The sequence below is a fragment of the Rhinatrema bivittatum genome, chromosome 7 (genome assembly GCF_901001135.1).
Source record: "Rhinatrema bivittatum chromosome 7, aRhiBiv1.1, whole genome shotgun sequence".
In the NCBI taxonomy this organism is placed as follows: domain Eukaryota; kingdom Metazoa; phylum Chordata; class Amphibia; order Gymnophiona; family Rhinatrematidae; genus Rhinatrema; species Rhinatrema bivittatum.
Genome location: NC_042621.1, coordinates 33,297,980 through 33,316,313, shown reverse-complemented (window position 1 = coordinate 33,316,313; position 18,334 = coordinate 33,297,980). Strand labels below are relative to the sequence as shown.

The 18,334-nt window shown below is 42.2% G+C and overlaps 1 protein-coding gene across 3 annotated transcripts in view; it reads right to left on the bottom strand.

Moving 5' to 3' along the window:
• VPS9D1 (VPS9 domain containing 1) overlaps positions 1-18,334 on the bottom strand; it is a 306,602-nt gene that overhangs the window by 266,318 nt on the left and 21,950 nt on the right. For all 3 annotated transcript variants that reach the window (XM_029608215.1, XM_029608216.1, XM_029608217.1), the window contains exons 3-6: positions 4,283-4,375; positions 3,433-3,592; positions 1,001-1,112; positions 735-797 (exon numbers count right to left, since the gene is read on the bottom strand). In XM_029608215.1, coding sequence (XP_029464075.1) covers positions 735-797; positions 1,001-1,112; positions 3,433-3,592; positions 4,283-4,375 — 428 coding nt within the window. The remainder of the gene's footprint in view (positions 1-734; positions 798-1,000; positions 1,113-3,432; positions 3,593-4,282; positions 4,376-18,334) is intronic.

The window sequence follows — 18,334 nt, the reverse complement described above, 5'->3', positions numbered from 1 at the left end:
TTGGTACATCCCAGGGGTCTGGACTGATCTGGGTACGTACAGGAAAAGGAAAATTGGTTCTTACCTGCTAATTTTCGTCCCTGTAATACCACGGATCAGGCCAGAGCCCACCCAATCAGAGAAGGGGTATATTAGGGGGAAAGTCGTCCGCTCAGCTGTAAGATTGTTCTCTGTTGCATTCCATGTTCTTGTTGATTATAGTTTAATAGTTCGATGGATTTTTTTTTTTTTGCTATTATTTGCTTTGATAGATATACTGAGGAACTGCAGGGGGCACTGTTGCTTATATACGGTGTCAGCGAAGCTTTTTTTTCCTCTGTCTCCATCTGCTGGCAGGGGGAAATGAAGCCAGGAGTCTGGACTGATCCGTGGTACTACAGGAACAAAAATTAGCAGGTAAGAACCAATTTTCCTTTCTGCCAATCACCTCGCTCCTGCCCTAAAGCACCCCTGCTACTCCTGTACTGAGACCCATACACGACTCTGCTAATGACCCTCCCTCCTGCCCTGCATCATCCATGCTATTCCAGGCCCAAGACCCCCAGAGCTCTGCCAGTGCACCTGCCCTGCATCACCTCCTGCTACTCCAGTACTGACACTCCACACACAGCTCTGCAATGCAACTAACGCCTGCCCTGCAGCACTCAGTCTCTAGTGTGTCTCAGGTGTCTCTCTCCAGATTCACAGACAGGGCAGGACCAATGCTTGCCACCTGGACTCCTGAGAAAGGATACAGTCTCCTCCCGGGCTTTGGCAATAACCAGGTTTTCCATCATTCGTCGCTGAAGGGAAAGTGTCTACAAAGGAAAAGGGAATGAATATGTCAGCAATTCTGTGGGATGGGACAGTCTCAGATCTAATACCTGCCTCCTCCCCCCCCCCTTTTATGTTTTAATAGTAACTGGGATTGTACTGAGATATAATTGATAAGAGGTCTGACAGGGTACACTGAAGATTTCCCATTACCATCCCCAGACTCAGTTCTGTTGCATTCACTTGCCAAAGAAGTTTTCTGCAGAGCCTGTTTTGGGTTCATTCGAGCCAGCCGGGCCTCATATGCTGCCTTCAGCTTCTGGTTTTGCAGTGAAGCCTCTTCCAATGGCGTGAGCTCCCTTGAAAGACAGAATCATCAAAAGCATATAGAGGGATGTAATATACAAGCAGTGCTAATGTGAACCCTACTGCCCTGAAAGAGACCACGATCCCTGACATAAGCTACTGTCTGTACTAATGTGAACCCTACTGCGCTGGAGAGACAATGGCCGTCAACACAAGGTACTGGCAGTGCTAATGTGAACCATACTACCCTGGAGAGACCACGACCCCCAATACAAGGTACTGGCAGTGCTAATGTGAACCCTATTGCTCTGGAGAGACCACGGCCCCCGACACAAGTTACTGACTATGCCAATATGAACCCTACTGTGCTGGAGAGACCATGGCCTCCAACACAAGCTACTGGCAGTGCTAATGTGAATCCTACTGCCCCAGAGAGACCACAGCCCCCGATATAGGGTAAAGGTAGCATTAATGGGAACACTGCTACTGCAATGGAGAGAGCATGGCCCCAAACACAGGGTAAAGATGGCATTAATGTGACTACTGTTGCCATGGTTAGAGCATAGCCCATGACATAGGGTAAATGTAGCAGTAGCAACGTTCACATAATGCTACCGAGAAAGTACAACCTCATACGAAGGCTAAAGGTAGCATTAATGTGAACGCTGTTACTGTCACAGACAGAACATGGCCCCTGACATAAGGTGCAGGTAGCATTAATGTGAATGTTGGTGCCACAGAGAGCACAGCTCCCAACATAGGGAACAGGTAGCATTAATGTGAACGCTACTACTGCCACAGAGAGAGCACAGCCCCGACATAGGGTACAGGTAGCATTAATGCGAATGCTGCTACTGCCACAGACAGAACATGGCTCCTGACATAAGGTGCAGGTAGCTTTAATGTGAATGTTGGTTCCACAGAGAGAGCACAGCTCCGGATATAGGGTGCAAGTAGCATTAATGTGAATGCTGCTGCTGCCACGGAGAGCGTGTGGGCCCTGCAAGAATGGCACAATAGTGACCATAGTATTATTTTTATGGTGAGACCGTGAGAAGCATAGACTATATCACCGTCATGCCAGCTGGGCGTGTTTTTAGATTCTAGACTATCTATGTGGTTTCAGATGAAAGTGGCTTTTTTAAAATTAAAATCAATCCATTGAGTAAGATAGGATATTCAATGGCTTGTGACTGGTTCACTTGCTTATTGTAACGCTGAATATGCTGGGCACAGGACAACGTTTGCAAAATGTTGTGGCTCAGTCAGTTACAGGACTGCGTGAATTTCATAGGCTACCCATTATTTTCAGGATACATTTTAAACTGGCTGTAATTTATTTATTTTAAAACTGCCTCCCTGATCTAAAAGTAACCACGCAAACTAAAATCTCCAAAACCCACAATGCAAACCATCAGAAAGAGACAAAGCAAATGAAAAAGGCAAGGGAAAAGTCTCCTTCACATTGCACGGCAAACAACAGTTTATTTATTCTAAAACAAATTAGCTGTCCTGGTTTTTAAGGCAATTAATGACGATGGTCCTAGCTAGTTTGATTATAAAACTCATCTGTCCATGCATCAAGCCTCACCAGTATGTGCTTCTGTATAAAGGCTCGTCTCCAAGAAAACCCTTCACTGTGCAATACCTTCTGCTGGTTACTTGAAAGACGATGGACTTTAGGGCTTTTCCACTTTCGCCTTGGCCTAGGGTTTTAAAGTGCATCATTTTCCTGCCCTTTTACCATCACTCGATAGTTACTTCATTTCATTTGACTGAATGAATGCGCCTATGTATAAGTGTTTAGTAGCTTATTGTTGATGGCTGCTTTTGTACATTACTTAAATGTTCATGTTCTACATACATATTTGTAATGCGCTTAAAACCAGCTTTGCTGTATAATGCAGACTAGAAGACTTTGTAAAGAAAGACAGAAAATCCAGCTGCAAGTTTCAAGCTGCTGTCATACTCCATGCAGAGGCACTGCTCAGAGCTCGGCATTCTCCACACACTGGGTAGCTCATACAGACAAACAAGAACCACCTAGTATCGCTCCTATTCTTATCTCTGACCGCTTCCAGAAGTCCTGATCATAAAAGTAGAAAGGAACTTCCAGCCGTGGATATTCTCTCCTCAAAAGCCACAGGGACTCCCAGCCTACCCCAAATGGCACAGAAAAGAAGGTCTACCACTGCAACTAATTTTTAAAGCACTGTAGACATATGCAGTGCTGTATGGATACCCATAAGAGACAGGGCCTGCTGCTGGAGCTTTCCCACTCTGCACTTACTTACACATCTGCCTGGAAGGCAGCAAAGTAATGACCAAAGTAGAAAAGCAGGTTCATACTCACAGTCACTAAGGACTTCTTACTTTTTAGCACTGTGAGCCTCAGCTTCCTGCAGCTTCTGAAAAACATCCGGGGGTGGAAAGAACGATGGCTTTCCTCCTTCGTCCGATGGGGCACTGTGGTGACTGGGAGTCCAGGCAGCACTGGGAACTTTGGAGGCAATTGACTTTCCTGCAACTCTCCCTAAAGGAGACAATTATTATTATGCATAAAAAGCCAGTTCTAGCTAAAATAAAACTGACACCTGGCATGCCCTAAAACAGCCCCTGAACCTACAATACAAAATACCTAGCTTGACAAATCTCTTAAACAATATCCAAGACCAATTCTGAAGGAATTTGTCCAGCTGACCACAGACAAAGTGAGCAAGAAACCTCCTTCACACTTCAAAAGTCAGGCTTTCCAGATAGTAATTTACAGCAAAACTATTTCTTAAAGCATAGAATATAACCCAGACGTCTCAGTCCCAAAAACAGAACGTCCATCAGGGTACAGCAAGTAAAACTGCTTTATATACAAAATCTAAAGCATATACACTTTTCTGTCTAACAAAGCGGTCAGACAGTAATTAATGTTAAGTCAGGGAGCATAGGCAAACCTCTGTCTGGGAAGGTGAAAATGGAGGGAATGCTTCATGGTGGATGAGGGATTAGACTAACCTCTATCTGGGAAGCTACATCTAGATGTAATCCTATTCAGTGGCTGGGTAATGAAAGAGGTGATCTTTTGAGGTCCCTTCCAGACCCAGTTTTGTATGGATCCATCTAACTTTTCCAAGCCTGCAGCACATTACTCCAGTCTCTAGCACAGCTCCTTTCTCATCTCTGTCACCTCCCCCTTGCTGCTGACATGTAGAGAACAGATCAGACTAACCTATCTTGGCCACTGTAGAGTTAGCCCTCTCCAGACACTGTCCTGCCAGCTTCAGCATGCGTGAGGTATCGGGCATCACCACAACGGACCCATCTTCAGGAAGAAAAAACAAACAGCAGATAAAATGTGGCTTCTTTCTTTCCAGAGAGGAAGGGCACTGTGTAGAATATAATTCTAACCTAATTTCCCTAATTTTCTCCGTCTGATTGAGACCTTAAAAATATTTGACTCAAGTAGTGGGCATTTCATCAGAGGTCAAGATCTATTTTTGCCTGCTGCAAGACTTACGGGGGACCTGAGCACAGGAAGTATTCAACCTGAAGTTCTTTCTCCAGCTTGAACTTTCTGACATATTATCAACAACAAAATAACTCTCATCTCACCCCCTTCTACTACCTCTATTCCCTGGTCAGGTCATAAGTTAATCCAAACTAAATTCCAAGTTGATTGTTCATGTATCCACTCCCACAATAATGTAAAACTCATTGAATTCATCAAAACATGCCCCAGCGATATTCTGGAAAAAACCCTTCCGGAGGCCCTAAAACAATTGGATACTTCTGACACATTATCTGCAGTGGTTTACAATCAATACAAAAACTGCTAAAATTATTTGCCCAACCATCAAAAAAGAGATAAAAACTTCAGTAAAACACAAAACACCGTGGTATAATCAAGATCTAAAAAATAATAAACGTCTATTAAGACAAGCTGAAAAAGCTTGGAGAAAAAATCCTACAAATCAACTACATGATCGATATAAAACACGGCCAAAAGAAATTACTACTCAAAAAGAATTCATGACTATCAATATAATCCGAAAGTCCTTTTAGATTATGTCTCTCAATTGACTCATCCTATTAATTACGATTTACAAAAAGATATGCCATCAATATCCAGTCATGAATTTGCTCAATATCTTAAAGCATAGCTTTCCAAAATGTGTGTCGCAACACTTTAGTGTGTCGCCTGCAGTGTGCCGCGCAAGCCCGGTGCATGTGACGGGGCGGAGCAAGTGGTATACCGAGGAGAGGTCAGAGGGAGCCAATGCGGCCGCCAGTGGACCTCATCCCACTGGCGGCTGAGTAGTTAAGCATCGCTGTGCTGTGCCGGAGACACACAGCAGGAAGATCGGCAGGGCCGTGTGGAGCTCACGTCACCATGGCCCAAAGAAAAAGGTCACATCTAAATGTGCAGGTGCTCCTCCTCCTTCCTGCCCACGCGGCCCCGGAAGAAAAATGTTGCCAGAGCCGCACGAGCAGGAAGGAGGAGGAGCATCAGCCGCGTGCAGAAGAGGAGCAGTGTTGTTGCAGTGGGCTGAGAAGAGGAGGAGGCCCAGTAGCAGGGCCCCCACCGCGGATTGGCCCGAGAAGATCAGGGCCGCCGCGGATCGGCTCAAGAAGATCAGGGCCGCTGCAGAGCCCATCCTGCAGTGACCCGTGAAGAGGAGGCCCAGAGGTAAGAGAGAGGCTGAGGGCCCGTAGAGTGTGTGTATGAGATGAGTTGAGAGATTGTGCGCGTGTATATGAGATGAGTTGAGAGATTGTGTGCGTGTATATGAGTTGAGTTGAGAGATTGTGTGTGTGTATATGAGGTGAGATTGTGTGTCTGTGTGTGAGAATGAGTTGAGAGACTGTGTGTGGGAGTGAGGACCTGAATGTTTGCAGAGACAGCATGTGAGAGCCTGTGTGTGTGTGAGAGACAGCATGTGACAGTGAGAGCCTGTGTGTATGAATGATTGCATGAGAGAGAGTATGTGACAGTGAGAGAGACTGTATATGAATGATTGTATGAGAGAGAGCATGTGAGAGTGAGAGCCTGTGTGTGTGTGAGTGTGAGAGAGAGAAAGCATGTGAGAATGAGAACCTGACTGTGTGTTTGAGGGAAGAAGATAGATGGAGAGAAAACAAATAGAAAAAAAGACAATATGAAAGGAACTGGCAAAAAAATAAGAAAGGGAAGGTGGAACAAAAAAGCCTATGACCAACCGATTAGAAAACTAAGATCAGACAGCAAAGGTAAAAAAAAAAATAAAATTACTTTTTACTGATTGGCACATAGAAACGACATAGAAACATAGAAATGACGGCAGAAGAAGACCAAACGGCCCATCCAGTCTGCCCAGCAAGCTTCACACATTTTTTCTCTCATACTTATCTGTTTCTCTTAGCTCTTGGTTCTATTTACCTTCCACCCCCACCATTGAAATATCTAGCTTGATTAGTTAGGGGTAGTAGGGGTAGTAACCGCCGCAATAAGCAAGCTACACCCATGCTTATTTGTTTTACCCAGACTATATTATACAGTCCTTATTGGTTGTTTTTCTTCTCCCCTGCTGTTGAAGCAGGGAGCTATGCTGGAAATGCGTGATGTATCAGTCTTCTCCCATGCCGTTGAAGCAGAGAGCCATGCTGGATATGCATCGAAAGTGAAGTATCAGACACATTTGGTTTGGGGTAGTAACCGCCGTAACAAGCCAGCTACTCCCCGCTTTGTGAGTGCGAACCCTTTTTTCTTCTCCCCTGTCGTTGAAGCAGAGAACTATGCTGTACATGCATTGAAGGTGAAGTATCAGGCTTATTTGGTTTGGGGTAGTAACCGCCGTAACAAGCCAGCTACTCCCCTCTTTGTGAGTGTAAATCCATTTTTCCACATTTCCTCTTGCTGTTGAAGCTTAGAGCGATGTTGGAGTCACAGTAAGTATGTGTATGTTTATTGAATAAGGGTATTGTCTCCAGGCAGTAGCTGTCATTCTGGTGAGTCACCCACTCTTCATTGGCGGCCTCTTGACTTTATGGATCCACAGTGTTTATCCCACGCCCCTTTGAAGTCCTTCACAGTTCTGGTCTTCACCACATCCTCCGGAAGGGCATTCCAGGCGTCCACCACCCTCTCCGTGAAGAAATACTTCCTGACATTGGTTCTGAATCTTCCTCCCTGGAGCTTCAAATCGTGACCCCTGGTTCTGCTGATTTTTTTCCTACGGAACAGGTTTGTCGTTGTCTTTGGATCATTAAAACCTTTCAAGTATCTGAAAGTCTGTATCATATCACCTCTGCTCCTCCTTTCCTCCAGGGTGTACATATTTAGATTCTTCAATCTCTCCTCGTACGTCATGCGATGAAGATCCTCCACCTTCCTGGTCGCCCTTCTCTGTACCGCTTCCATCTTGTCTTTGTCTTTTTGTAGATACGGTCTCCAGAACTGAACACAGTACTCCAGGTGAGGCCTCACCAAGGACCTGTACAAGGGAATAATCACTTCCCTTTTCTTACTCGATATTCCTCTCTCTATGCAGCCCAGCATTCTTCTGGCTTTTGCTATCGCCTTGTCGCATTGTTTCGCAGACTTCATATCATTAGACACTATCACCCCAAGGTCCTCTCCTGCTCCGTGCACATCAGCTTTTTCTTTGGTAATGTGCAAGAGTAGCACTTTCTCTATGCGGATCTCACAATGTACGAGATCAACATGGAGGAAGTGGAAACCCACGGGGCCTGCACAGAGGAGGCAGCAGAAAGGGCTTTAGTGCCAGTAGCAGCAATCAGCGCCTCCCCAATAGTCATGTGACAGTGGCAGCAGAGGAATGACAGAGGCTCTGAGGTTGCTGGCAAAAGAAAGAGAGGGGGTCTGCCTCTAGTGTGTGCATGTGTATGAGTGGGAGTCTGCCTGGGGGTGTATGTGTGTGAATGCATGGGTGCCTGCCTAAGGGTGTGTCTGTGTATGAGAATGAATGGGTGTCTTCCTGGGGTTTGTATGTGTGAGAATAGGTGCCTGTCTGTGTGTGGTGTATGTGTGTGTGTGTGAGAATGAATTGGTGCCTGCCTGGGGGTCTGTGTGTGTGAGAATGAATGTGTGCATGCCTGGGGGATGGTGAGGGAGTGGTGTGAAAATGAATGGGAGCCTGCCTGGGGGTCAGTTTCAGTGTGTGAGAATGACTGGGAGCTTGCTTGGGTGTGTGTGTTTGTGTGAGAATGATTGGGAACTTGCCTGGGTGTGTGTGTATGTGAGGGAGCCAGAGAGAGTGAAAGCATGTGTGTATGAGAAAATCCAGGGGAGTAAGAGTTTGTGTGTGTGTGGCGGGGGTGTGTGTGTGGAGGGGGAGAGAGTGTCTTAGAGCCTGAGAGTGTGTCAGTGTCTGTGAGAGTGAGAGGTTATGGTGGGTATAAGAGCATGAATGTGTATGTATGTGACAGTGTATATGTGAGAGAGAATGGACATGTGAGTATGTGTGAGAGAGAGGATAACCTCCTAATCCTTGTCAATATCAGGGTGATTGGAAATCAAGAGCTCCCACGTATGGAAAGCAGGGGCTTTTTAAAATCCTTATTAGTTTTAATTATTGGGTGTTATTTGATATATGTGCTGTTTTGAAATATTTTATTGGTGTTTGGGAAATTGTAAAAAAATGTATGTGATTTTAATTAATAGAAATTCTATTTATCAGTAGTTTTAAAATATTCTTTTGTTAGTATGGCTTTACAATTATAACTGATGCTTTATGTTTCTTAATTTTATTTGTTTTATGAGGAATGGTGGTTCTGTTAAGAACATAAGAACATAAGAAAATGCCATACTGGGTCAGACCAAGGGTCCATCAAGCCCAGCATCCTGTTTCCAACAGTGGCCAATCCAGGCCATAAGAACCTGGCAAGTACCCAAAAACTAAGTCTATTCCATGTAACCATTGCTAATGGCAGTGGCTATTCTCTAAGTGAACTTAATAGCAGGTAATGGACTTCTCCTCCAAGAACTTATCCAATCCTTTTTTAAACACAGCTATACTAACTGCACGAACCACATTCTCTGGCAACAAATTCCAGAGTTTAATTGTGCGTTGAGTAAAAAAGAACTTTCTCCGATTAGTTTTAAATGTGCCCCATGCTAACTTCATGGAGTGTCCCCTAGTCCTTCTACTATCCGAAAGAGTAAATAACCGATTCACATCTACCCGTTCTAGACCTCTCATGATTTTAAACACCTCTATCATATCCCCCCTCAGTCGTCTCTTCTCCAAGCTGAAAAGTCCTAACCTCTTTAGTCTTTCCTCATAGGGGAGTTGTTCCATTCCCCTTATCATTTTGGTAGCCCTTCTCTGTACCTTCTCCATCGCAATTATATCTTTTTTGAGATGCGGCGACCAGAATTGTACACAGTATTCAAGGTGCGGTCTCACCATGGAGCGATACAGAGGCATTATGACATTTTCCGTTTTATTCATCATTCCTTTTCTAATAATTCCCAACATTCTGTTTGCTTTTTTGACTGCCGCAGCACACTGAACCGACGATTTCAATGTGTTATCCACTATGACACCTAGATCTCTTTCTTGGGTTGTAGCACCTAATATGGAACCCAACATCGTGTAATTATAGCATGGGTTATTTTTCCCTATATGCATCACCTTGCACTTATCCACATTAAATTTCATCTGCCATTTGGATGCCCAATTTTCCAGTCTCACAAGGTCTTCCTGCAATTTATCACAATCTGCTTGTGATTTAACTACTCTGCACAATTTTGTGTCATCTGCAAATTTGATTATCTCACTCGTCGTATTTCTTTCCAGATCATTTATAAATATATTGAACAGTAAGGGTCCCAACACAGAACCCTGAGGTACTCCACTGTCCACTCCCTTCCACTGAGAAAATTGTCCATTTAATCCTACTCTCTGTTTCCTGTCTTTTAGCCAGTTTGCAATCCACGAAAGGACATCGCCACCTATCCCATGACTTTTTACTTTTCCTAGAAGCCTCTCATGAGGAACTTTGTCAAACGCCTTCTGAAAATCCAAGTATACTATATCTACCGGTTCACCTTTATCCACATGTTTATTAACTCCTTCAAAAAAGTGAAGCAGATTTGTGAGGCAAGACTTGCTCTGGGTAAAGCCATGCTGACTTTGTTCCATTAAACCATGTCTTTCTATATGTTCTGTGATTTTGATGTTTAGAACACTTTCCACTATTTTTCCTGGCACTGAAGTCAGGCTAACCGGTCTGTAGTTTCCCGGATCGCCCCTGGAGCCCTTTTTAAATATTGGGGTTACATTTGCTATCCTCCAGTCTTCAGGTACAATGGATGATTTTAATGATAAGTTACAAATTTTTACTAATAGGTCTGAAATTTCATTTTTTAGTTCCTTCAGAACTCTGGGGTGTATACCATCCGGTCCAGGTGATTTACTACTCTTCAGTTTGTCAATCAGGCCTACCACATCTTCTAGGTTCACCGTGATTTGATTCAGTCCATCTGAATCATTACCCATGAAAACCTTCTCCATTACGGGTACCTCCTCAACATCCTCTTCAGTAAACACCGAAGCAAAGAAATCATTTAATCTTTCCGCGATGGCCTTATCTTCTCTAAGTGCCCCTTTAACCCCTCGATCATCTAACGGTCCAACTGACTCCCTCACAGGCTTTCTGCTTCGGATATATTTAAAAAAGGTTTTACTGTGAGTTTTTGCCTCTACAGCCAACTTCTTTTCAAATTCTCTCTTAGCCTGTCTTATCAATGTCTGACATTTAACTTGCCAATGTTTATGCTTTATCCTATTTTCTTCTGTTGGATCCTTCTTCCAATTTTTGAATGAAGATCTTTTGGCTAAAATAGCTTCTTTCACCTCCCCTTTTAACCATGCCGGTAATCGTTTTGCCTTCTTTCCACCTTTCTTAATGTGTGGAATACATCTGGACTGTGCTTCTAGAATGGTATTTTTTAACAATGACCACGCCTCTTGGACATTTTTTACTTTTGTAGCTGCTCCTTTCAGTTTTTTTCTAACAATTTTTCTCATTTTATCAAAGTTTCCCTTTTGAAAGTTTAGCACGAGAGCCTTGGATTTGCACACTGTTCCTTTTCCAGTCATTAAATCAAATTTGATCATATTATGATCACTATTGCCAAGTGGCCCCACCACCGTTACCTCTCTCACCAAGTCCTGTGCTCCACTGAGAATTAGATCTAAAATTGCTCCCTCTCTCGTCGGTTCCTGAACCAATTGCTCCATAAAGCTATCATTTATTCCATCCAGGAACGTTATCTCTCTAGCGTGACCCGATGATACATTTACCCAGTCTATATTGGGGTAATTGAAGTCTCCCATTATTACTGCACTACCAATTTGGTTAGCTTCCCTAATTTCTCTTAGCATTTCACTGTCCATCTCACCATCTTGACCAGGTGGACGGTAGTATACCCCTATCACTGTAGTCTTCCCTGATACACAAGGGATTTCTACCCATAAAGATTCAATTTTGTATTTAGTCTCATGCAGGATGTTTATCCTGTTGGACTCTATGCCATCCCGGACATAAAGCGCCACACCTCCTCCCGACTGCTCCTCTCTGTCATTGCGATATAATTTGTACCCCGGTATAGCACTGTCCCATTGGTTATCCTCTTTCCACCATGTCTCTGAGATGCCAATTAAGTCTATGTCATCATTTACTGCTATACATTCTAGTTCTCCCATCTTACTTCTTAGACTTCTGGCATTAGCATACAAACATTTCAAAGTTTGTTTTTTGATTGTATTTTTATTCTGCTTTTTAATTGATAGGGATAAGTTAGAATTTTTTAGCTCAGGTGAGTTTTTAGTTACAGGCACTTGGACTACTTTTCTAATTATTGGAACCTCACTGTCGGGATGCCCTAATTCTAATGCATCATTAGTATCCTTTAAAGATACATCTCTCCGAACCATGCGCTGCTGAGCGACTGTCGGCTTTCCCCTTTGTTCTAGTTTAAAAGCTGCTCTATCTCCTTTTTTCCATTGTTAATACACAGAGTCTGGCTTCTTGTGGTTTCCATTTCAGTTTTTGTCTAATTTGTGCTCCTTTATTTTGTATTCTGTATTTGGTGAGGGTCTGTCTCTGCTCTGTGTGTGTGACCATGATGAGAGATTCTGCTAGCATAGGGATCTATAGCAATCTGGTTTGTTTTGTTTCCTCAGTAGGTGGTGTATTGGTATTCTAGGACCCAGTGTAATATTTACCCTTGCTTTTTCACAGGTAGGGTTATTATTATTTGAGTCCTTGGTGTTATTACTGTTATGTTACAATGGGATTGCAGTATAGATTTTGAGTGTCTTTTTTGCGGGGTTTTGTGTTAGTTCACAATGTGCCTGGCAGTGGAAGGTGTTTGTGCTGCTGTTACTGTGATGTGACACCAGAATTTGAAAATATCTTTTAGTATGATGAGCTGTAAGGGAAACATCCAAGCTCCATTGTTTGGGGGAATTTCAGTGGATGCACAGAGTTACAGAACTGGAGGTGCAGGATTTATATTGACATTCTGTCCCTTTCTATAAATTCCAGACTTCACTCTCATAGCCATATAGAATTAGTTGAATGAGGCTATCAAATAATTTTATAGTGTGAATCTGAGCAGCTTTTTAAAATTACGTAGAAGACCCTTTGGACTTTTTTATTAACACCAAATTTTCAAAAGCTGTGTTCATCCCATTAAGCTCATATATCTCATTAAAGAAGTAAATTGAATAACACAATAACTTTGTTTTATTATTGTTACTCATAAATTATAACAATAACATTAATCTTGGAATATTATATATTTTTAATATAAATGAAAGGTTTTCACAAGATAGGTTGTGTCGTGAAACATTTTATTATGTATATATTTAAGGAAATATACATAAATTGTCGAAATACATTTCGTTTGTTTAACCTTTAACCTGTGGTTTGCTAGTAGACTGAATTACTGTGTCACGAAATTATGTTTGTCTAAAAAGTGTGTCACCAACATGAAAAGTTTGGAAAGCTCTGTCTTAAAGACAAAATATTGAAGCTTAGTCCAATAAATTTACCTTTCAATACTGATCTTTTGACACCTACATCCTGTATTACTTCAACTTGGTCACAATTTGAGACCATCGCCTCCTCTGAGGTTGAATCCATCATCCAGAAAATCAACCCAGCGGCTCATCCACGTGATCCCATTCCAATAAAAATCCTTAAGCTAATTCCAAATTGTCTAGCAAGGCCCATCACAAATATTGTAAACCTTTCTCTCGAACAAGGTCTCCTTCCAAACTCCCTTAAATGTGAAGTAGTTAAACCAATACTAAAAAAGCCTCAACTGGATCCAACAATTTTATCTAATTACCAGCCCATCTCCAACCTACCTTTCCTTACAAACATTATAGAAAAAACAGTTAACCTTCAATTTTCGGAATTCTTAGAGAGCAGGAACATTCTTCTTCCTGCTCAACATGGTTTTAAGAAAGGTCACAGCACTGAATCGTTACTAATTACTCTGATTGATACAATTCATCAAGGATTTGACAAAGGAACCTCTTTCATCCTGATTCTTCTTGACATCTCTGCTGCTTTTGACTCGGTCAATCATAAGATACTTCTCCATAGACTAAGAGAAATTGGTATCAATGGTACAATCCTTCAATGGTTTCATTCATTCTTCTCTAATCGATCCTTCAATGTAACATACAAAAACAAAACGTCTGACCTTATACCCCTTCCATAAGGAGTCCCTCAAGGCTCTTCTCTATCACCTACTCTCTTCAACATTTACATGCTTCCTTTATGCCACTATCTGATTAAAATAGGTCTTTCATACTTCCTATATGCTGATGATGATCAGATCTTACTTCCAATTAAAAACAACATCAATAATACACTGACTCAATGGGAATTATATCTTTCTGATATAAACAACATCCTATCTCAAATGGTGCTTTCCCTTAACCAGAATAAAACAGAATTTCTTCTTCTTTCCAACAAGTTATCATCACCTACCATAGATTCCACAGTCATGTTCAAATATAAAACATCTACATCAGTCCGTGACCTTGGAATCACCTTAGATAAGGATCTGAACTTTAAAATTCATATTAACAATCTAATTAAAGAAGGCTTTCATAAACTGCAAATTCTTAGAAAACTCAAACCTTTACTTCACCCCCCAGACTATAGAACAGTGTTACAATCCCTACTCTTCTCTAAAATAGATTATTGCAACTCCCTTTTAATAGGCTTGCCTGCTGTCACCATTAAACCCCTTCAGCTTCTCCAAAACGCTGCTGCAAGATCTCTAACAAACTGTAGAAAATTTGATCATATCACACCAGTACTCAATCAATTACATTGGCTTCCCATTTCATTCAGACCTCAATACAAGATTATCATGCTTGTCCATAAAGCATTATATAATGATTATTCCACTTGGTTACAAAAAACCCTTTACCTATGTATATCTACTAGAAACCTCCGTTCATCAGACACGGGTTTGCTGACAACTCCTTCCAGCAAAGAAGTTCACCGAGCATCCACTAGGGTTCGAGCTGCATCTATAATAGGTCCCCATATATGGAACTCTCTGCCAACTTCTCTGAGAACTGACCCCTCTACATCTTCATTCAGAAAAAGCCTTAAAACTTGGCTTTTTTTGAAAGCTTTCCCCTCACATTCTACAATTTCCCTCTTCTTTTAGGAACACAGAATGTCATAGAACAATAGGTTTTCTTGTTTTATATAGTTTTGGTATTTTAATTTATTATTGATTTTTAATTTTTATATTTACTGTGTTTAACTGTTTTACTGTATTTTGTCTTCATAAGTTTACTTGGAGACAATTCTGTTACGTGTAAACCGATGTGAAATTTTGAATAGAATGTCGGTATAGAAACAAACAAATAAATATTAGAAAGTTCTGTTGAGATCAAGCAACTGGCGATAACATCAGCTAGTGCTTTGGCTGAATCTTTTCAGCAGTCACTGCACCTTTTAAAGGTTATTCAGAGTAAAACCATAAGACATAGAGTGCCATGGTTTAATGTTAATTTGATTCAATAGAAAAAAATGATGCGAAGTGTGGAACGTCTTTGGAGAAAACGTTGCAGGGTTGAGGCTGAAAATAGATCCATGAGTTGTAGATCTGTGCATAAGCTTGTATTTTTGAAGTTGAGGAAAGAATACTTTACTGCACAGTTAAAGTGTTCTTGAACAGCCATAGGAACTCTTTACTCTTGTGACTCGGCTGACCAAGTTTTCAGAGCAGTCCACGAATGTTTGGCTTGGTGGGACCAATTTGATGCAATTCTGGGAAAATAAATGTGTTCAGATTGTCACAGCTCCTGCTGTGGATTGCATAGAATTGGATCACCCAGATTTTGATTTGGTTGTTCAGGTAAAGTGGTGCTTGTTTGAACCGGCTGCTATGACTGAAATTGACAGGGTTCTGTCAGGCTTGACGAGGTCCTGTACTCCTTTGGATGCTTGTCCATTTTGGTTTTTATGCAGTCACAGACAGTTTTTTACTGATGTTTTATCCATCCTAGTTAATCAATCCTTAATGGAAGGATCTTTTCCAGATTTATTTAAAAAGGCGACACTGTACCCTATTTTAAAGTGTTCAAGTACTTCTTTGTGTAGGAAAATTATTGAGAAGTTAGTGTTAAATCAATTGACGACTTATCTCGAGGATAATGAGATTTTACATGTTAACCAGAGTGGATTCCATTGCATGCATAGCGCTGAAACCGTGTTAGTGTCTGTTGCAGATTATCTTCTTTGAGAACTGGATAAGAATCGAGCAGTGGTTATGGTCTTTTTAGATATTTCATCTGTGTTTGATTCAGTTTCACATTCTATTTTATTGACTAGGTTGGCAGAAACTGGTATAGGGATAGTTGGGAAGTGGTTTTCATCATATTTAAACGATCGTATCAGATTCAAGTGGGAGATGATGCTTCTGAGTGGACAGTTTTACAGCACAGTGTGCCTCAGGGATCTTGTTTATCTGTGATATTCTTTAATATTTTTTTAATTCCTCAGTGTAAATTGTTAGATAAAATGAATGTGGCTTTCCACCTTTATGCGGATGATCTGCAGTTACTGTATCCAATGACTAATAGTGTACAGGAGAAATTGCATATGTGAATCAGAGTATAGAGGAGACACTTCTTCGGATGAGGCAGAATAGTTTATTGGTGAATGTTAAGAAAACTGAAATTTTACCAGTTACCTGAAAGATTGACCTAGCTCCTTTAATCCATTGTCAGGTTAGTGGTGTTGAGGTTAATAGTGTGAAAACAGTCTTAGGGTCTTGTTGGACACTGGTTTCACACTGCAGCCACAGTTGTAGTGGGGAGAGGTTTTTTTAAGTTACGGAAGTTGCGGAGATTGAGGTTCATTTAGGATCACGATGACTTTAGGACAGGACAGTTATGCAGGCATTGAAATCATCAGTTCAATGTGCTGTGGCAGTCAAGAAACTGTGATAATGCCTTTGTATCGCTCCATGGTGAGACCGCACCTTGAATACGGTGTACAGTTCTGGTCACCACATTTCAAAAAAGATATAGTTGCGGCAGAGAAGTTACAGAGAAGGGCGACCAAAATGATAAAGGGGATGGAACAGCTCCACTATGATGAAAGGCTAAAGAGGTTACAACTGTTCAGCTTGGAGAAGAGACGGCTGAGGGGGGATATGACAAAGGTGTTTAAAATTATGAGAGATCTAGAACAGGTAAATGTGAATCATTTATTTACTCTTTCAGATAATAGAAGGGCTAGGGGGCACTCCATGAAGTTAGCAAGTAGCACATTTAAAACTAATCGGAGAAAATTCTTTTTCACTTAATGCACAGTTAAGCTCTGGAATTTGTTTGCAGAGGATGTAGTTAATGCAATTAGTGTAGCTGGGTTTAAAAAAGATTTGGATAAGTTCCTGGAGGAGAAGTCCATAAACTGCTATTAATCAAGTTGACTTAGGGAGTAGCCACTGCTATTACTGGCATCAGTAGCATGGAATCTAATTAGTGTTTGGGTACTTGCCAGGTACTTGTAGCCTGAACTGGCCCAAAAGGAAGTCTCATTTTGGTGTCCTTGCATAAAGCCTGTACCCTCTGGATCCAGTGGGAAGAGGGCACTTATGTTTCCGAAGGTAGATGCACTTGTGTACGCAGTCTACAAGTGGACCACTAATCCTGTGGAAGGAGGAGCAGCCTTGAAGGATGCTCATGCTAGAAAGATTGAGACTATCCTTAAGCAGGCATTTGAAGCAGTGGCAATACAGATCATTTGCTTCTCTTCCAGGAGGTTGATGATTCTGGGGTGAATTCCAGGGCAGTTAGGGAACCAGCTGTGGCCTTCCTGGCTGATCCAAGCTGTCATTTGGTCTGTGCCTCTGCCAGAGGGATGGCTTTGATAATAGCGGCCAGGCACCAGTTATGGTTGAGAAACTGGCCATCCAATGCGACCTCCAAGGCTAACCTCACCAAGTTGCCTTTTAATGGCTTTCCTTTATTTGGGAGCGAGTTGGAGAAACTGGCCAGTAAGTGGAGTGAATCTCTGGTTCATTTGCCAGAGGATAAGAAACAGACGCAGTGCCCCTTTAACATGAAGGGTCATGCTAGAGGATTCAGGCATTTTCGACCCTATAAAGGAGCAACCTTTCAGAGGACTCAGCCTTTCAGTAGGTCTTGGTCCTTTTGTCCCAGACAGCCCAGAAGAGGCACAGGCTCGGGTAGTGGAACTTCCCAATAAAGGTTTGCCGCCCTACCCCTGGGAACAGGAGATAAGGGGATTCCTCTCTCTCCTTTATCAGAGGTGGATCGAAATCACATCAGATTAGTGGGTCCTGGAAGTGATGCAAGATGGATATGCAATGGAGTTTCACAGTGTTCCTCGGCACATATTCATGGAGTTGCCTTGCCACTCCCTGCAGAAGAAGCAGGCAGTGGAGAGTACATTGTCAAGGCCCCTCAGTCTGAGGGCTGTGGTCCCAGTGTCCACATATCAAGAACATATGGGGAGATAGTCCATTTATTTCATTGTGCCAAAGAAGAAGGGCAATGTAAGAGCAGACTTTCTCAGCAGGGACCCAGGAGAGTGAGCGTTGTCAGACGATGCATTTCAACTGATTTGGGATTGCTGACGTCTTCTGTTCTTAGTCCTGTTGGCGACCTTGCACAATGCAAAGGTTCCACGCTACTTCAGTTGCAGAAGAGATCCGAAGTCCTTGGGGATCGTGTTGTGTCCGTCGGTCTTCGATGGCTTCGCCCCG